The sequence below is a fragment of the Seriola lalandi genome, unplaced genomic scaffold (genome assembly GCF_002814215.2).
Source record: "Seriola lalandi dorsalis isolate HSWRI2012SDOR001 ecotype SW California unplaced genomic scaffold, Sedor1 jcf7180002054954, whole genome shotgun sequence".
NCBI classification, from domain to species: domain Eukaryota; kingdom Metazoa; phylum Chordata; class Actinopteri; order Carangiformes; family Carangidae; genus Seriola; species Seriola lalandi.
Window position 1 is genome coordinate 854,562 of NW_019525505.1, and position 20,806 is coordinate 875,367.

At 40.5% G+C, this 20,806-nt stretch overlaps 2 protein-coding genes across 10 annotated transcripts; one reads left to right on the forward strand and one right to left on the reverse strand.

Moving 5' to 3' along the window:
* The first annotated feature begins 59 nt into the window (after window positions 1-59).
* mbpa (myelin basic protein a) lies at window positions 60-7,323 on the forward strand. Of its 4 annotated transcripts, XM_023394897.2 has the most exons (7): window positions 60-283; window positions 2,636-2,731; window positions 3,668-3,694; window positions 4,842-4,862; window positions 6,349-6,432; window positions 6,537-6,557; window positions 7,142-7,270. In XM_023394897.2, exons 1-6 carry the CDS (start codon window positions 164-166, stop codon window positions 6,537-6,539), a joined length of 351 nt encoding a protein of 116 aa, XP_023250665.1. In that variant the 5' UTR covers window positions 60-163; the 3' UTR covers window positions 6,540-6,557; window positions 7,142-7,270. The 4 variants fall into 4 exon arrangements, with proteins under 4 accessions (XP_023250665.1, XP_023250664.1, XP_023250666.1 ...); XM_023394894.2 differs by lacking the exon at window positions 6,537-6,557 and having other exon boundaries at window positions 63-283; window positions 7,142-7,323; XM_023394896.2 differs by lacking the exons at window positions 3,668-3,694; window positions 6,537-6,557 and having other exon boundaries at window positions 62-283; window positions 7,142-7,323.
* A 4,475-nt stretch (window positions 7,324-11,798) lies between these two features.
* zbtb22a (zinc finger and BTB domain containing 22a) lies at window positions 11,799-19,941 on the reverse strand. Of its 6 annotated transcripts, none has more exons than XM_087170585.1 (4): window positions 19,801-19,941; window positions 16,859-17,077; window positions 15,975-16,746; window positions 11,799-14,957 (listed from the first exon to the last, which is right to left on the reverse strand). In XM_087170585.1, the coding sequence occupies exons 2-4, from the start codon at window positions 17,063-17,065 to the stop codon at window positions 13,831-13,833; spliced, it is 2,106 nt and encodes a 701-aa protein (XP_087026711.1). In that variant the 5' UTR covers window positions 17,066-17,077; window positions 19,801-19,941; the 3' UTR covers window positions 11,799-13,830. The 6 variants fall into 6 exon arrangements, with proteins under 6 accessions (XP_087026711.1, XP_023250621.1, XP_023250620.1 ...); XM_023394853.2 differs by lacking the exon at window positions 19,801-19,941 and adding an exon at window positions 19,364-19,412; XM_023394852.2 differs by lacking the exon at window positions 19,801-19,941 and adding an exon at window positions 19,006-19,393.
* Window positions 19,942-20,806: the final 865 nt, after the last annotated feature.

The window sequence follows — 20,806 nt, forward strand, 5'->3', positions numbered from 1 at the left end:
ATGTCCCATGGTGCACCAGGCCTGAGGGGACGACACCTTCAAAGACGGCCCCTGAGCGTCAGAGGGAGTGCATACCATCCCCGAAGCAGCAGCAGAGTCTTGTGTTGGACTTTACTGAGTGACAGACAGAGGTCAACCCCACCCAACCTCAGCAGCAGATAGCATGGCTACAGCGAGCAGCTCAGGGCAGAGCACCTTCGGGCTCGGCAGGAAAAAGAAGAACCCCGGACTCATGGATCAGATTAGCAAATTCTTTGGAGGAGACAAAAAGAAAAGGAGCAAGGTGAGAATCTACACATCTGCATTTAAAAGTTTTTTTTCCCAGCGTCCCTTTAAACTCCAGCTTAAAACTAAAAAACCCTAAAGTTTGATCATTTTTTTGTCAGTATGTTATAATTCTGTTCTATATTGGATTTGTTTTCACTGTTGGGTTTGATCTTGGAGCTAAACCCAAGACTCAAGATGAATATTTCTGTTCCACCATATATGTAAAAGACCATCTGAGTTAATATTAAGTTCTTTAAGGATTATTTGGTTTTCTGGACACATTTTTGATCTGATTCATCTCTTCAGTAAAATCAACCTTATTTAAACTCTCTGCTATGGCAGTTCTACGTTTGATGTTTTTGAGGGGAGAAATTAGAGATTAGCATTTTTAAATTGAGGGTTTGCTTCTAAACTACAGTGATGGCTCACTTCCCACAATCAGACACTCTTTAACTCAGTTTGGATCTGGAGATCTTCTCATTGTTGCTTTTTAACAAACAGGCAAAGTTTCCTGCTGAGTAGATTTTTTTAGCAGGAAGATGCTGCATGATCGAGAAACAGCAAGTGGCTGTAAAATAAAAATTAATGCTCAGAGTGAATTTTCCGGATATAAATTTAAAATATTTGGATTTACTATTTTATTTCATCCTCAAATAATATCTTAAATTTAAAATTTACTTACTATAACTTTTTAAAATCAGTTGTGTTGCTGCCAGCGTTAATACCTCCTCTGAGATGTGGATTTTCTCAGCATCAGTTCTGGAGAATCTCACACAAAACTGCTTTAAAGATTCAAGAACAACCGCTCCGGGATGCGAGAGGCCCTCAGGAGTCAGAGCTGCTCTGTCAGACTTCTTTCATCTGACATCCAAGCCTGTTTCTCTGAGTAGGTGCAGCACAAGTACATCAAGATCTCACATTTGTGTGTTCACACATTTTGATGCATTAGATGTTTTCCCTCGTACTTTGCAGCCTCTCTGTCCTGAACGTCTGAAAAAGAAAAATGCATCTTTTTAGTTTTATTTTGCTCATTTGAGTTGATGAAACACTGAGACAAATAAAAGTAAATTGACTTAAACAGAGAGTAGGTCTGTCAGACAGCTGGATGAACAGTGCTGGAGACTCAAGGTTTGCATATGACAGAATTGTCCCTCGTTCGCACTATGTTTGGACTGAAGTCATATTAGACCATTCTGATGTGTCGAATGAAAACCTGCTACAGCTTCCTAAAGTCACCATCCTTATGTTATTAGATTGTTAATACGGATTCATCACTGGATCAGCAGCATTTAATGTGGTTTAAAATGAGAAATCAAGGGGGGAGGGGGGAACTGCAACAATGGTAGACCTAACGAATATAACCATGGCGATGATGGATGCAAAAATGCAAAAATATTGGGTGGTTTTTTCTCTTTTTTCCATTAACAAGTAATTTCCTGCTGTGTACTTTCTTTTCATCCTTGATTTGTATGGAAGAGGATTAGGGCCACATGTGAGAAAAAAAGGTTTGAGTTTGAGTCAGAATTCTAAAAAGAAAAAGATTTAAAACGAAATTCTGACATTTTTTCTCAGAATTCTTAGTTTAAAGTCAGAATTCTAGAAAAAAAATTTTTATTTAAATGTCAATACAGATACAGAACAGGTAAATACTGGTCTTAATGTAAATACAGATGTTAATAATCGGTTCTGCTGACAGCATTAAAAACTCCTCTTTGTTTTGGAGGGGTTGTTGCGTCAGCAGAGCAGACAGAGAGGCTCAGATGTTTTGCGGTTGTTCTGAAGGCCATCGCTGTGTAAGCTTCACTTTCACTACACCCACCAAGAGAGGAGACCGGCGGCCGACCTGCTTTACCACTGAGTGACAGTGTGTCAGGCGACCACACCTGATAAACCTCCTAAATGTAGTTTCACACAGTCACACTGTAGCACAATATCTTGCTTCACTCTCTCGCTGTAGATCTTTCATGCTGTTTCCTTTCAGTCTGTAATTGCCTTTAACCGATTCAACGTGCAGATTTTGCATCATTCGGTCCTTTCTCGTACTTGTTTGTACTTCATTTGGCTCCTCTCTCACCCTGTGAGACCTGACATCCAGTCGAGCTTTGTAGCTGATATAATTATTGTAATTACTATATTAGGAGGCAGGGTGCAGCTGGGACTAACTTTCAGGAGAGAGCTGGTGTCTATTCATATCATGAATATACTGCATTAAAAGATTTTCAGGCTACAAGGTTTAAAAATGGATTCCTTTATTTTCTATTTTTTTTAATTAAATATAAATGAAAATTAAATATTGTTTTATTTTTTTTGATCATAGTTTTATTTCACAGTAGCATTCCTTGACTTTGTGCTATACTCTTCCTCACAGGGGTCGTTCCGGGGTCACCTGGCCTCCTCACCCCAGCAGTCCTCTTCTCGCCGCAGGACCAATGAAAACGCTGTGGTGCATTTCTTCAGGAGCATTGTAAGTTATAATATATATGAATATTGTTTACATCACATCATTGATCACATACCTTTAAGAATAGAATCATTTTTGTAGCATCATGCTAACACCTTTTGGTTTCCCATATGGAATTGTAATATATGACATACAGTATATGTCACCTTTAAAGGGATATATTATTATCATATATTGTATATGTACAATTATTAAAAATATATATATAATGAATTTTTATTTGGTATAACAGGTTGCAGTTCTGTATAGGCTATTTAAATAATATATATTTAATGTATATACATACATTTCCTAAAACAACATGTTCTTCATCTTCAACAGTAACATACAGTATGTCAACAATAGAAGCATGCATACATAAACATAGGCCTACATATTTGTATGAGCTAGAAATAGCTATATGTCAATATGTAATATATATATATATATATATATATATATATATATATGCATATATAACAGGTTCCATATGTTATTTTTACTCATATACATATATGTTTTATTTCATAATTGGAAATTCAATATATGTACATATATTACATTTGCATATGTTTTTTTCACATTTAAGAAGGTTTGGAGGTCAACAGAGTTTGATGTTGAGTTTTACTCTGAAATCATCATCAGCTGCATAAGTCAGAACAGAACTGACCAATTTCCTCTCATTTATATTATGAGTGTTGAACTGTCAGTGTTCTCTTTTGATTTACTTTACTATTGACTTTTGGCATCAATATTGCAGCAGCGTCTCGCAAACAGCATGCTGAGCTACTTTCCTCTCTGATTACAAAGCTGCATGATTCCTTCATTTGCATCCCGATAAAAGAGGAGTTTCAATCAGCAGCTCAATCACTCGTTTATTTCAGAGCTGAGTTTGTTGCTCCATTTCCCCGTGCTGTGCAATCAGTCACTCTGTTGCTGTTGTTGCTTGGTGTTTCTCAGGTTTCCTCTCCTCCTCCTAAATCCAGGGTGAGTCTCACTTTTCACAATATCTGTGTGGTTGATCATTTCAGAGGTGACAGTGCAGAGATGAAAATTAAAAAGCCGACGTCTGGTCACTTTTTATACATGTCCACCTGGTCCATACTAATGTTCTTCATCATATTTCTCAAAGTTTCAACAGCTGAATTTCTTCATGGCTTTCTGTTTTTAATGTTTCCAGGCACTGGATACCGTTAAGTCTCCATGTGTGAGATTTTAAAATTTTAGGGTTTCGGTGCCATCCAATGGTGGTATCAAAAAGACAAAGGAACCCCACCCCACTGGATTTGACCCCCCCAGGGAGACACTAAAGTACCTGACAAACTAATATTCACTGGGATTGTCTTGTCCTCCGACTTTGCCAAAATAGCTATTTTAACCCATAAACCAAACTTGAACAAATTGAAATTTTGACTTAATGAAACCACAGAAACATCCCAGTGATCGCCACAGTCCAGCTGACTTTAAGTTAGATATAAAGGTATTTTTAAAATTTTAAGATTTCTATAGTTGTCCCGTTTGAAGGAGAGTTGGACCCTTACAAAGCAAGAATCCAAAAACCAGAAAATCCCCCCCAAAATTGAAAAGAATGTGATTGAACACAGGGCAGACAATCACAAAGGAGGGAAACAGGACAAAGATAGGAAATAACCTTAGACATTAGACACACAAGGGAAGTGATTTCAAAATAAAACAGGAAATAAAACAAATGTCCAAACAAATTGTCCAAGGGTAACCATGACAATAGTGTAATGTTTTTTAATGTTACTTACATGTTATTCTAAGTATGGCCGCCGTTACCTATTGTAGTTTGTATGTAATTATTATATTATTGGTAGCAAAATGAATTCCCATGAAAAGCCTGACATACATTTTAGTTTAGTTTTATATGTTTCATTACAGAACTGGGGGTTGGGGTTGCAGGATAATTCATTTTTACTTTATCTTGCCACCAAAAAATATTCCAGACCATCCATACCAGACCATAAAGGTTGTAAATCACTGGCTTCTAATTTTTCTATTAAATGCCTGTAACTGGAACATTGTCAGGTGTGTTGAGGCGGATGCAGGTGGCATCTTGTTCTCACTGTATTTCATCTCATCCTGCTACTGTCTGTTTCTTTTTCATGTCCAGTGGAGAGATGTCTTGGGTTTGGTACGTCATTCAGTCTTTCCCTCTCAAATGGAACAAAAGCCCCACTGCTGACTGCACCACTGAGTGTGTGTGTGTGTGTGTGTGTGTGTGTGTGTGTGTGTGTGTTGAAATCTGTAGCTCCTTTGCAGTGTGTCCTTTGTCTGCAGTGCACCTGTTACCTAACCTTCACACTCGTCCTGTCTCTCTCTGGCATTGTGTGTCCCTGCTTTCCCCCTTGAAAAGAAAAGTCTTTTCTACCTGAGCATGTGGAATCAAGACGTATTCAAAGCAACTGATTCACCAGCATTTACATCCAGTAGCTGAAAGGCAAAAGCTCACAGCGGCTCACTCTCCACTGGTGACTGATCAGTCGAAAAGATTTAAATTATTCACTCATCTTTGAAACCAGGAAGTAATCACTTATTGGTGAATTTAATACATCTCAGTTTCCCCCCCTTCTTTGCTTCAATCCAGAGCGACTCGCTGCTTCTGGATTACTTTGAAACTGCTCAACTTTTTATCAACCGCAACCGGTAAACATTTTCTCTCAGGACCTTTTGGCCTGCATCACCCTCCTCCTCCTCCTTCTCCTTCTTCTCTTCCTCCTCCTCCTCCTCCTCTTCTCTTTCACACCTCTACATCTCTGTAACACGTCTATCCCTTACGTGCCAGAGATGACTCACCGATCCATCTGTTTCGGTTTCCCACGTGCTTTGTGAAGTTTCATCCGTCCGGCGACTCTGGACAGCCTCATGTCCTCTGTGTCTGTGTCTGTGTCTGCGTCTGTGTGGACTTTTCTCCTCGTAATTCACTGTCTTTCCCCTAAAGGTTGCCGTCATGTGAATCTGGCCCTGTCACATGTTCATGTTTTTCCTTCCTTCGTGTCTCGTCCATGTTGTTCTGTCACAATAACAGATCACAGAGCACAGACGCCACATCACGCTGCTGCTGTTGCAGAGAAACCACATACCTGCACTTTGGTTTTTCTTTCATTTTAAAAGCAGTAAAAGTGAGATCAGTACTTTGACCTTTAAACCTTTAATAACCTGTGTGTAATTTCTAAAGGTTATATGATTACAAAAACAATTCTATTTTATTGTCCACGAGGGAAATTCAGCTTGTAACAAAGAGAATTAAACCCAGTGAACGCTTAAAGGTCAATCCCAATGCGATAAAAAAAAAGAGAAATATATGTGCAAAATGTCCAAAAAGTGCAAAGGTTTGGACATTCATAAGGAAGCATAAAGTCTTTTCTTCCTTTTTTTGAAAGACGTATTATTCGTGGATATGTGTGTTTTTGTCTAACAACAGCAACAACTGTGCTCTTTGTCATTTTTCGTTTGGCATTTTGTGGTGGGACATCTCTGATGCTCTAAGGTAAAATGTGTTTTCCTCCATCAATGTAAAACGAATTAAACGTCTGCATGAAGGTTAACCAATGACAGAGCAGGTTTCAGGGCCGTGGTTTCAGGTCTACATCTGTTGCTCATAGACCGTCTTCTTCTAGGCTTCGTCGCCGCGTGCCGAGAGCACAAAGTCGCCGGTCAGAAGACGCAGAGACCAAAGCACACTGTCCAGAATCTTCAACCTGGTGAGCTCGCCACACGTTTGCATCTAGATTTTTTCCTCCTTTTAATTATAAAACTGGAGCTCATGAGCAATTTTCTCCTATCTGTGTTTATCCGAATGCAACAGTGATGCTCTCACCAGAGATCAGTGAGTAATAACTCCATACAGTATAATGATTAATACGGTGGCCCTGAGAGCTCAACGCACTGCAACAGAAGAAAAACACATGCAAACAAACAAGACACAAACAACTTCAGAAAACATCCTCATCAGTTTGACGACACGTGAGCTGATGAAACTGATGAAGATGTTTTCTGAATTTGTTTGTGTTTTGTCTGTTTGAATGTGTTTTATTAGGTGCCAGTGGTTTGAGCTTCAGGGCCACCGTAGATTTTTTTTATTCATTTCATCCACCAACATGCTTCACAGCAGCCTGTGATCATAATCAACTAACGAGCTGAAGTGCAACATTTTTCATTTTTTACAGTGATACTACAAATATTAAATATCTCATCCACAAATTAATTGAAATATCATCTACCTTGACTCTTTTGAGGGTTTATTTTCAGTGTCGACCTCCTTCAATCCCAATAAAAGAAGCTTTTGACAATCAGTTTTAACCGAACACTACATCACACCCCTGATTGGTCTTAGCTGCCAAATCTGGGGGAAGAAAAAATTGCAGTTTTTTTCATCCTCCTCCTCTTAATCGTCCTCCTTCTTCTCTCCAGGGAGATAAGTCCCGTCCACCCCCCAAACGCTGGAGCACCATCTTCTAAGCTCTCCGCCGAAGACCAGTCCACAGATCCAACACCAACGACGGGACGAGACGAAGGAGGAGAAGCAGATCTGCATGCGGCGGGCTCACAACCTCAAGAAGATGTTAACTCACTAACACAAGCCTCGTGTTTCTTTAGACAGTGACACAACATTGACAAAGTGTAAAAATCCACTCTCCAGGGATGTAGGTTGTCACCGTGCAAGTCTTCTTTTTTAATCCTACTTCTAAGGGTATCTTGTCTTAGTCATTACAAGAGGTTCAGTCATGCTTTCAGTAAATTATCCTGTAAGAATCACCCATTCGAGTATCTTGGTCTGATGGTGCTAGTGTCTGCTGTCTGCTGTCTGAGGTTTGTTCATGGCAGATGTTTGTTTGTCTCCTGTCGACTCCATGTGTCTCGTTGCTTTCTAGAAACGCAGCTCACACACCGAACAAACCGTCATTTCTGTTTCATATGTGAAAATCCAGATGGAGAGTGGTTCTGTTTGTGCTTGAGTGAAACGCATGTCGCTGAGAAATGCATTTGAAAATACAACTGGGAACCTGTAAGAGTAGCATGGGCGCTAATCTTGTTTTGAGTAACAGTTTTTGTTTCTTTACGCGTCAGTGTAATTAATACACATGTACAGTATGATGCTGTCAAATGCCCTTTTTAAATGCACTGTTACATAACAGAAAACGGTCTGCTGTCTTTCCCATATCGTAGCTTTTCTCATTTATTGTAATTATCTGTTTGCATCTTAAATTAAGTTTGAAGTTTTAATGTTATTTGTGTTTTGTTTAAAAGGTGGCACAGGTTTGTTTTAATTGATGGTCAGATCGTAAGTGGTTCAGTGGTAGAAGGCGGAAGCAGCCAGAAGGCCTGAGGAGTTCCAGTACTGAAGGACAGGATGTTGAGTTCAAGTGTTTATTTTGTTCATAATGAATGACATTGCCGCTCTCATTTGTATGTGATCTGTTTGTAAGTTCGCTTCAACTGTGTAGTCAGAAACACTGTAAAGGTGGTGCTACAGGAGTGTTCTGTTTCCTCTTTATGTAAAAGTGAATGTTCAGCCTAACTGGAAATAAACAACTTTTATCGTCTCTTAGTTAAGACTCATTAAATGTTTTAAAATCTGGCAGTTCTCTTGTCTTTACTACATTTATATTTTCATGCTTTATGGTATGAACATTTTTTAAATGTCCATACTGAATTAGACTTATTCACTTTCTTACAGAATTAGATGAGAAATTCTGTAATTTTCACAACTGTACGGTAAATATGTAGCTGAAAAGAAGTAAACAGGAAACAGCTAGCTTGACTCTGTCTAAACATAAAGAATTAGCCTAGCAGCAGCTCAAGTTCAATAATTAACATATTATATCTCATTTCTTTTCAATCTGTGAAAAAAACACAGTGTGAAAACAACAACTTCATTCAACAACATTCTATGAGAGTTTATGTGTCCAACTAGAGCCAGCATACAGTTAGCTTAGCATAGCATAAAGACTGGCAGCAAAGCAGCGACCTCTGGGACTGAAAAATGAAGCCAACACAGAAGTACCAAAAACTGCAGTTCCTCTAATGACCACTAGAGTCTGGCTCCCACAGTGAGTCAATCCCCATAGACTCCCATGTTAAAATGTCCAACTTTACAGCAGAAATAAACATGTTTACAGCCTGGTACAAAAACAACGGTTTTGGTCTCTAGAGCTAATTTCCTCCTTCATGACAACAGTTTACATTTTATTAAGGATTAAAGTTATGTAGAATTGAAGGCGTGCCGCTTTGAGTGACAGGTGGGTCAGGTAGTGGCAAGATGGCAATGACGGAACGACCCACTCTGAGCTTCAAAACCGCTCTTCAGAAACAAGTGGGTGACATCACGGAGACTACGTCCATCTTTATTTACAGTCTATGGTCAATCCCCATAGACAGAGATGAACATGTTTACAGTCTGGCCATTTTGGGATTAGCTGGGAGTTAGGGGTGGAGTCAGGCACGGCCAAGATCGCGGCAGCAGGGCAGTTCACTCTGAGCTTCAGAAACCTGTGGGTGACGTCACAGAGGCTACGTCCATCTTTATTTACAGCCTATTCTGGAAACTAAGGAAAACAGGCTAGTTCTGTCCAAATGTTTAAAAAAAAAAACTACCAGCATCACTTAAGGTCACAAATTAATACATAATAATAATAATAATAACAATGATAATATTAATAATAATTAATAATAATAATAATAATAATGAACTCTATTTTTATATCACCTTTCATACAAGAAATGTAGCGCTTAACAACAATTAAATGACACGCACCAAGTGCATCACATGAAAAGACATGAAATGAAATAACATAAAACATGCTAAAAACATTGATGTAAAGTTGAAAAACCTACATTTTTAAAAGAACGTGAATAAATGAATGTAAATGAGTTGTAATAATTATGAAATAATAAGTGAAAAAATGTGAAAAAAAAGATTACATAGAAAGGAAGAAATCAGTAAGACAACATACAAAAGTCCTAAGTGTAAAAATGTTTTTACAGCTTATAGAACTAGAGCCAGGCTAGCTTGCTTCCTGCTTCTAGTCTTTATGCTAAGCTAGGCTAGTCTGGCTGGCTGCAGCAGCAGATTTACCCACAGATGCAGATCATCTGGAGGAAAACTAATCATGGTTGAACTGTCATATTGAAATAAAGAAATGGGGACTCTTGTTGTGGCGGTGTTACAGCTACAAAATAATACCCTGATGTTTGTGAGCATGACGATACTGGACACCAGTTTCAAGGTTTGCTGAACAGCTGAATTACTGCAGTTCTGCATTAGCCCCTGACTGAACCCAAGCTCCATGAAAAATCCTCTGGAGGCCAATCATCTATCTCAGACAATAATCCCCATATGAAAGTGAAAAAATAAGATATCTGTACATTATGTCCTTCATTTAATTGAATACCTAACAAGGATGAGTCATCCTCAACTGATTCCCCTGTCACTGCTCAGAAATGGGAAAAACATTGTTTCTCATCATTAGAAACGAGGCTGAGAAACAACTTCTCAAGGACAACCGGCCCTAAAACCACAATAAGCTGTTTGATCTCTTCTCCTGTGTGTGATGTTCCTGTGATAATTGGTTCAAAATTCAAAACATAAAAAAGGGAAGTGAAAGGCAATTTTCCTGCGTTTGACACATTTTAGCAGAAACATAAAGAGCTAAATATGTACTGATTCTGTCCATACAGATGTCTGATAAAATACAAGCTACTATGCTCAACACAAAATCCATCATTTCAATGACCTATGACAGAAAGAAAACTGATATCAACCGATTGTTGTGCAATTCCCTGGACTGTGACCTATTTTGACTGGTTACATATACAGCACCATATGTAAGATCCTGGTCCCCTGTTTGTGAGTTGCTCTTTCATTGTCAAGACCTCATGTTTGCCTTTGAAATGGAAATCCCCATAGGCTGCAGTGTCCTGAATAGATAGAGAGGATAGATAGATTTTATGAGGGAAACTGTCATGTTACACATGACTATGGAAGAGAATAGAATAAAAAATAAATAAATGAACAAAATTGAAATCACAACTGCAGAATTGCAGACCCGCAGAGCTGGAATCCGTTTTTCTAGTTATAGAGACGTACAAATGAAAAGAATATATGTATGGTGTGTGTCTATGATATGCGTGTGTGTAATTTTCAAGGTTTATATCAGATGTAGTCGTGTGTATCTGTCTTGTAAGTATGAGAGGGTGAAAAGGAAAGTATAGTGGACATTAATGATTTAATATAAATATAATCATAGGGAGAATTTAAAAGAGTCTAATAATATTAATGTATGATATCCTGTCAACATCATTTTTAAAAGAAACAATGACCTCAGTGGGACAAAGGGGCGGAGCCAGAATAGATTAAATGATAGTCCCATTCATCAGCCCTTCATCTTCTAGGGTCTCTGGGTCTTTTCATGATTAATTGAAGGAGCTTTCTTCAAACAGTCAAGACCTTTTACACAGTTTAATCATGTGGACAGAAGCTGCAGAGCTGAGCAAGAGAGACCTCTGCTGCTCCACCACTGTGCTGCAAAGGAACTGAGGCACAACTGTTCCCGAATGACCCAGTCATTTAGAACAAGTGTTGTAGAATACATCTCAAGTGTCCTATAATAAGTGTTATATAAATATGACCCACTGAAATTAGCCTCTGTGTTCTAGATTGACAATAAATAATAACTAAAGCTGCAAGCAGCAATATTTGGGCCCTAACTTGACACCTATGAAGTTGAAAATAAAATAAAATGATGGTTGTCATTCAAGGGTTACTTCCTGTTTTCAGTAAGTGGCGATATGACAGTGACATCACAGTAGTATGCAGACGTCTTCAGTGTGGGACTGTCATCAAACACATGAAGTGTGAGGCACATTGGACAAAGGACATTATAGCTGTAACAACCTCCTGTTCCATGGCGAAACGTCAAAATTCGCAACGCCATTTGACACACGTCACAATGAAGCATCATGAAGGTGTTTACTGACCAAGTTTGGGACAGATTGGACAATGTGTAATAGAGTTATAACAACTTCCTGTTGAAATTTGCCACGCAATAAATCACAATATTCCACAATATTCCACAATCAAACATCCAAATTGTTTTTATTATCATATATACCAAGATTTTGATCTGTGACATAGTGCGAGGAGACGTCAGTATTGCACAGGAAATATTTTTACACTTTTGTATTTATTTTCCAATGGTAAATAATTTATGTGCAAAATGCAGATGAACTTTATTCGGGCTCCAGAAGTATTCACAGCGTTGCTGGTTACAGATGTACAGGTTACAGCATCACTTAACGAGTCGACATGACACTGCACAAATTAAAAAGGATCACTTGAATAAAGCATATGATTGCTACTTTTTTTTTCTTTTTTTTTTTTTTTTTTTTAAATATCAATGACATGAGAAGAATGTACATAAAAAGATCCAAACCTTTACTGACTTTCAGAATGTTTTCACACCTGCACTTTTTAGTGCTTTTAAACTGAACCCTGGTTCGTTTCCCTCTTGGTACGATTCATTTGGGCAGGTGTGAAAACAGCAATCGCACTCAGACCAAAACGATCGCTGAGACCCTTCCAAGGAGGTGGTCTCAGTCCGGTCCGAAACGGACTCTGGTGCAGTTTCTTTTTGCTGTGAGAGAGTTCTGAACTCGATCCGCCCCAACTAGCAGGTGAACTCACAAGTTTGAGCTCGACAAGGGGTGTTTCTTTATTGAATTGGGGCCAGATTTGATAATGTGGAAACACCTGGGGGCCATGCGGTGTGAAAAGCCACTGCAGGGAGGCTACGCTGTTTCACTTGATGTTTCAAGCGCTGGTAGGAATTATGCTTAGTCTTGTAATGTCTCTTCACATTGAACAGCGACGGTCTCTTGGCAAATGAGACAAACACAACAATTTTGGCTTTCAGTGAAAAAGTTTTCAACTTTCCAACGCTCCTCAAAGGGGCGTCCCTCGCCGTCTACTTCCCACTTCTTCGCTGTGGCCATGACAGCTACCTAGCAGCAAACGTCTGTTGCCTGTTTACAGTCTGTTTCTGAAAACATTAGTTCCAGCTGAACAGGAAAAAACACAAAGTGAACTTGCTTCATTAACCAATACTGTGTGGCAGGCCACATAGTATATTTTGAGACACAAGCTGTGGGCCATTTAAAATCGGTTAGCGGGCAACTATTAGCCCATGGGCCGGACTTTGGACATGCCTGAGCTTGACGGTTCCTGTAACCTTCCTCCTGTGTCTACTTTCCTGCCCCAGCCAGACAATCTGACCAATAAGAGGAGGGAACGTTCTCACGTGGTTTGTAATGATGCATTTTGGTTCACTTGAATTTTTCTCTGTTTGAAAGCAAAACGAACCTACAAGTTTACAAACTCATCAACTGAATCAGACCAGAGCAAACTTACTTTATGTGCGAAAACGCCCTTAAACTCATCATGTGATTCTTTGTCCCTCTTGTGTTTATGTACATACAGTTTAACGCCATAAAGCTGTTTCACATTAAAGGGATAGTTAGGGTTATTTGACGTGTGGTTGTGTGAGGTAGTCATACATAGTCTGTGTGTTACCTGCAGTAGATTCAGATCAGCACGCTGACTGTTAGGAGGAGCAGCAGGGAACACGGTACACTAGCAGAGCCATGTGCTGCTGTGGGCAGGACCACCAGAAAAAACCTGTTTTAGACACTTTAAGAAGACGCCCACTGAAACAATCCAATATCCGTTTAAATGTTTGCTTCATGTAGAATATTTTCAGTGCTTTATCTACCCGTCAAAACACTACTTTCCTTTGGTATTGCACTGTATTATGTCACAGGTACAGGTCAGCTGAGTGAATCAGAAAGAGCTCAACTTCACTTTGTTTTGACAGGAAGATAAACAGCTAAAAATATTCTACATGAAGTGTACATTTAGACACATATTGGATTGTTTTTCAGTGAGCGTCTTTTAAAAGTGTCTAAAACATGTTTTTTCTGCTGGCCCCGCTCACAGCAGCACATCGCTCTGCTCCTCTAAACTCAATCTACTGCAGGTAACACTGACTATACATGTCTACATCATACAACCCCACACCAAATAACCCCAACTATCACTTTAATATTTAATTTCCACTAAAGCTTTCACTTGCCTCCTCTTTAAAAACATGACTGCCACTGTCCAAATTTTGTGACTGTGATCTGAGTTCATCCACAATCCCAGAAACACTTCCCAACAGCCCCCTCATCCCATCCTCCATCTCCCCATGAAAATCCACCTCCTCCACCTTCACCTGTCCTCCTGTTGCTAGAAAAGCTTCCCCTTCGTCAAATCCATAACTGAAGCTGCCGTCCATATCTCCTGCTGCTGCTGTGTTAGCGTTGCTGCTGTTAGCTGAGGAGCTGGAGGCGAGTCTTTCGCACCGTGCCTGATGCCTGAGGAAACTGTCCCTCCAAATGACTTTCTTCCCACACAGGCCGCACTCGTAGGGCCGCAGCCCCCCGTGGGTTTTAAGGTGCTTGGTTAGATGGTGCTTCATCTTGAAAGACTTTGTGCAAACAGGACAGCCGAACGGCCGCAGGTTGAGGTGCTGCATCTTCACGTGACGGTCGCGCATACTCTTCAGGGTGTAGGCTTTGCCGCAATGGCAAAAGTGGACTTTCCCCGTGTAGGGGGCGCCAGCGAGCGAGACTGAGGATGACGAAGACGGGGTTGGGGGTGAAGAGGCGGGTGGGAAAGCAGCAGAGGATGGGGACAAGTGGCGACTGGAGGTGGGGGTCAATGAGCCAGTCTGTCCCACACTGGTGGAGGGCCAGTGCACCTCGGAGCCCGCCATTGTGAAGTCTGGAGACACAGGGACCAACGGCCTCTGGGAAACCTGTCCTGTGCCATCTTCAATCTCATCATACGTGTCTCTGCTGAAGGTCCCCTCTGTGAAACATTCAAAGTCCACATCCTCTTCATCCTCATCCTCATCCTCGTCTTTACTGCAGCTCCCGCCCTCTCCTTGCTGCGGCCTCTGCTCCTGCTGAGACCAGGGGCCCGACTGCCACTGCTGCCGGGCTGAAACCGGACAGGACGGGCCCAGAGCTCCCTCACCTGTTTGACAGGCGTGAACGCCGGAGGGCAGATCTGAGGAGTGATCACTTCCTGCCAGATCTCTCTGCACTTTTTCCTTTAGCACATCGGCACTTGTCTTCCCTGTGGCTTGTCCGGCCTCCGCATTCTCATTTGATACTTGGTGGAAGTCTGCTGAAGAAATGTATAACAAATTACATGCAGCTGGCTACAATATAAACACTCAGACTCTGCACCGAGAAGACCAATACAAAGAATATGTGAACCATATTAGAACATTCACAATATAAAGATGTTAGCTGGGTCCCAAATCACGAGCCACATCCTTCAGAGGCTGCATCTGAAGACTGACTGCATCGAAGCGCTGCGACTAGACTGTTCGATTTCAAGGGCACGCCCTTCTTTTCCTGGGCAACAAAGGCTCCAACACGTGGATCCTTCGTGGCCCAACCTATCCCAAGATTCACTGCGTGCGGGTAATGAAAGCAAACAACACTGATGGAGAGTCTGAGGATTACACTGTTAAATGTAAATATTGTGTTTCAGCTCAGTTCAGCTGCTAACGGTATAGCTGTTAAAACCAAGAGACTTAAAACCTCAAGTTTTAGTCAAAACTAGAATCACCTTTTCCTGGTTGTCTGCCTCCTCCAATCAGACTAGTTCCAGGTCACATCCCTGTTTATCCAGAGTCAGAGAAAATATGAACCATTTGTGTGAAACTTTGTCATAATTGCTGTGTGAAGTCTTGAGTTATGGCTAACACGTTTTTTTGTGAGGTCCCATTGACTATGACCTTTAACCACCAAAATCTAACCAGTTCATCCTTGAGTCCAGGTGAATGTTTGTGTCAAATTTGAAGAGGTTCTGTCAAAGTGTTACTGAGATATTGTGTCCACGAGAATGGGACGGACAGACAGACAACCCGAATATGTATCTGGCTCCAACTGTCGCCAATGCGGAGGCATAACATGTTATGTGTTGTCAAGGATGCTAGGTGACAGGACGCAATGGTAAGGGCAGACACAGCTGGTGACACACAGTGAAAATTCTCCGTAGACCAGACTGTCTCATTTCGTTCCGTTCCACCTTCGCATTCTCTGAAGGATGCGGCCATTACGATATTTAGTCTCTGGTGGTAGAATCTTAAACTGTCAGATACAGACAGCAAAAAATTAGGTTTTTGTATCTTACCACAGTGTCCCATTTGTGCGAAGCCTTGCTTCTTCTCCACCGCCTCCTCACCCACTCCTTCATCTGCCTCGATCTCTCTCTTCTCGTTCCTCCTCTTCTCATGTGTCTCATCACTGTCCCCATTCCCTCTGTTCTTATCAAGCTGTCTATCAGCGTTCGGCGTCGTACCCCGCTGCTGAAACCTGACTTTCTGCTTTAATGTCTCACCACTAGGGAACCCCCCGTGGTGCCGGCTATTGTGTCCGGTTCCATCATGTGCAAAGTGGCTAGTTTTGGCATGGCTTGATATCCATGCCTCCTCAGAGCTGGTGTACTCACTCTCCGTGTAGCTGGGGAGCACGTCGAGCTGAGTGTCCGCTAAGTGCTGGGCTGATGAGGGACGTGGACGCCCCCACCTAGGGAACTGTTGCGGGCGTCTCCATGTAGCTAAGGGAGGCAAGGTGTCGGGCTTCCTCTCCCTCCGTCTTCCCTCCCTTTCCAGATTTAAGCAGTCGGTGCTGCTCGGGGACTGCTGTCTTGACGCAGTGCCCTGGTTGGCTGCAGTCGCCTCTCCAGGGGTGACCTCTACTGAGGGCCGGGGTCTCTTCAAGATCTCAGTGCATTTGTCCACAATGTGCCACATCTGAAGGAAACTGGCTACAGTGACATAGTTGACAATGTCATCATGCACAATGCTCAGCTGGCCTGTGTAGGCAGAACTCAGGACACTCTCAAAGGCCAACGGGTCCATGACTGAGGGGAGGGAAACAGTCGTGACATTCTTCAGTAACACCTGTGAGAGAGAGGAACAAAGACATAATGAGGTTTGGGTATCTGAAGTGGCCATAAAGCAATAATACCTTTTCATAATCAAATTTATTGCAGACTATTGTACCCGCACCTACCTGGTCATGGAAGTATGGCGAGGATGCAGCGAGCACACACCGGTGGGCCCTGAACACTTGACCTTGCACCTGGATGGAGAGGTCGCACAGCCGGCCCTCCTCCCGCTGCCGGTTGAGATTGTCCAGAACAGCAGCTCGAGCACCAGGGAAACACACCTGGACCGTCAGACCGGCCGGAGCCGCAGAAGCACTGCAGGTTGCGTCCATAGTCACACGAAACTATAGAGAAGATAAAACACAATTTGTGACATATTGTGTGTCTATGGACTCTGTAGATCTTATTGATAAATGGTGCATTTTTCAATGCTTTATCTTATATAACATAGAGGCTTGTATGGTTTTCTGGGTTTTCACGTTCACTTTTTGAAGGCGGATCCAAGACAAAACTAAACCAAAGGGAAAATTATAACAGTGGCACTGACATTTAAATTAGGATAAACTGAGACATTGACTCATCTAAAGTCATTTATTTGTATTTTCTTTGTTTCTTGAATTCAACGTCCTCAGTGAGGAGAAATACATTCTGAATTTATCAAAAAACAGATTATTATAATTAAGGGTAAAAGTCTCTTCATTTACATATGATTAATATTTTCTCGAGATTTATTACATTCATGCAGGCAACTAATCAGCTGGCTGATCGAAAGTCTTTTTCAAGAAAAAAAAATCCTAAAAGTAACTAGCTCCAGCCTCTAATATATGAAGAATTCCTGATTTAATTTATTAAAATATAGTAGTGATAGTAAATTTAATCTTTTTGGATTTTGACCTGTTATTTAGAAAATCGAAAAATCTCAGACATCATATTGAGCTATTTCTTCATATTTTACAGCCAAAACATTAGACTAGCTAATATATTAGATTAGATTAACTTTATTTATCCCACAACTGGGAAATTCATTTGACAGATAATAATGATAATAAAAAACAATAGTGCCGCCCTTTACTTAAAATAGAGGACATATTAGTGGTAAAAATTTCCTATTGAAATATATTTAAAAAAGGATGTCAATAAGGGGTGCAAATCACGATTACTTTTTAAATTTATTATTAGTTTAGTTGTTGTTGAAGGTTATATCACCAAATCGATTGCATTGTCCCAGTAGACACTAGATTGTAAGTAGTTCCTTATCAGTTAAGATAAAGAAAAGCAAAGAATGTGAAATAAGGGAATGTTTACATGAAAAGTGACTTAAACAATTACCTTAAATTAGAGCTGCAAAAATTAAGTTGATTGATAGATGACAGAAAAATAATCATCTTCTATTCTGTTAATTGGTTCAAACTTTAAGCAATTTATCAAGCAAAAATCCCAAACTTTCACCAGTTTAAGTTTGTCATTTGTTGCTTTTCTTTGTCGTAAGTAATAGGAAATTTAATATCTTTGGATTTTAGACCTGTTGCTCAGACAAAATGTCATGTTTTTATCTTTTAACTTATTGGTCTATTTATTTATTCCTCACTGTTTTGTACATAATAGTGATATGGTTAATTATTTCCTTGTTTCTACTCTATGTTCGTGTGTATCTATATATGATTCTGATTCTCTAAACCAGAAACTTAAAGACATCACCTAAGGCTTTTGGAAGCTGTAATTGGCATTTTTGATTATTCATGAGAAAAATTACAACTTAATGAAGAACCTGCTCATCAGAATAATCTGTAATGACAATAACAGTTGCAGAACTTTTTTTGACAATAACTTTTAATTACTATTTTATATTTCTTCTGTCAATTAATCCTAATTATTTTCATCTTTAGTGTCAGATAACACAAGTGTATGCATGGTAGGTAGAGATATTTAATGATAACGAACTATGTAATCCTCAAACTGCCGTGATTTGTTGTGACATGAAGACTCAGCTTCCACCTGATGATCACTACCACATTTAGCTAGCTGCTGTTAGCTAATCCCAAACTACGAAGCACGTTGTAAACTTAAATCTTGAAAAAAATCATCACCGTCATCATTATAAATAGGATGTCTGTTTATAAAACTAGAAAATAGCTTTCCACGTTCTTAGGTTCACTGCGTGTTTGTGTTACAACACGCCAGCGTTAGCATGTAGCGAACACAGCTAGCTAGCAGCTAACATTGGCATAGTACTTTACCTTTGATATGTCGGTGCGTCGGGTTTTTTTTTTACCTTATCAGGGGACGTCGCTGACTATTTGTAGGACATTATTATTCGTGAACTCCATATACAGAGCGCCATCTCTTGTTTGTGTATAAAATGATATATTAAGCTAGTAAAGGCTAACAGCAGCTTGCCCGTAGGCGTAGCTAATGCTAGCTGGTTGACAAAACAGCATGAGCATCCTCATGCACGACGTGAGTGGGTGTTTGGAGTGAACGTTTTTTTAAATTAGAAAGAAATGCCATCACACTGACTACATTAACCAGCGGCTTTAGATACGGGAGAAGCATGTTGAGTATTAGATAAGCTGGTTTTACGGCTATACAGGCGATTTTAAGAAGTTTTATGCGTTTTATGACAAACTAACTTCTGCTGACAGAAAGATGCCATCGTTGGATCACCCCGCCCGCCCCACTGAGAGTTCACTTAAAGGGCCAGTACACCGTTAATATCAGCACTGTACTACAACTCTGAAGCCTTTCTTTCTCATTAAACGCGCTATAATCGCTAGGTGAGCCCCCCTGCGGCAGTTTTCCAGACAAAGCTCGAGCTAGGGTCAGTTCAAAAAGAGCGGGGCTGAAGCTTAAACAGTCGTCACCCACAGCATCTGCTCAATCATACACGCACAGCCCGTTTTTACCGCAGTGCATCTGCAGCATCCTCTGAGCGGAGCGACAGAGGTGCCGCTGTGGCGTCGAAAAAAACACCGCTAACTGAGCACAGGACGTGGTTATTGGATATTTAATTTTTTTTGGTTTTGCTTGTGTATGTGTGTGTGTGTGTGTGTGTGGCTTTTATGCTCACGCAATTTTATCTGCAATGCCAACACGACCGAAGCATCTCTTCTACGAGCAGGGGGTCATTAGATAGGTGAAGTGATTCCACATTCATCTGTCATCGCACCAGAGGACAGTATTTTTCCCCCCCGAGGAGACGAGAAGAAGAGGCCTCTAATTCAGGACAGTAGGCTCCGATTTAAGTGATCCGATTAAGAATAATTATTTTTAGATCATTATACTGGTCTTTATTAAGTATTGGTAGCGTGTAGCCTGCAAGAGGTAGCCATTTGATTCTTAACATAGAGCATGCAAATTAATTATATATGCATTGGCATGTTAAGCACATTGTAGACGTTCATTCAGTAGCTGGCATGTTGCACATTATACAAACAAACATATATTATAAATTTGTGTAATTTGCCAACATAACAGAGCAGAGCATGTGGCCCCGGGCAGGTCTAATGGTCGCTCTGCGCATCTCACATTAGGACCTCAGGGAAACAAGATAATCACATCTCAGGGTGTTGATCTGGGGAACACTGTGAGTCACCAGATATCTGGATAGTTTCATATGCTACTAGATAATTAAAAGCAGAAAGCCCACCACTTGAATGCATTCCTCCATTTAATAGAGATAAAGTGGAGGAGGGCGGCTGTCTGATAAGCAGCAATAATTTGTTGGCAATAAATCCTGTAACGACAGGATACAGATGCTGGCTTGAGCCAAAGAGCTGAAGTACTGACAGTGTAGTTCCACGGGGCTGTTAGTGCATCCGTAAACACATTTAAGTGTATCAAGGGAAGATACATGTCTGCACTTTACAATGCATGATTAGCTGCTAGCTACCAGGCACATCCACATATTAGCCTACACTTTACTGACAAGCAGCTTTTTAAATTTGCATATAAGCTCAATTCTTCTTAAAAAATAAAGAAGAAAACTTTGCAAATATCCATTCAGTTATTACAAACTTAGAGGCGCTCGGTTTGTGAGTGACATAAGCGTCAAGTTTTTTATTTTTTTTCGTTTT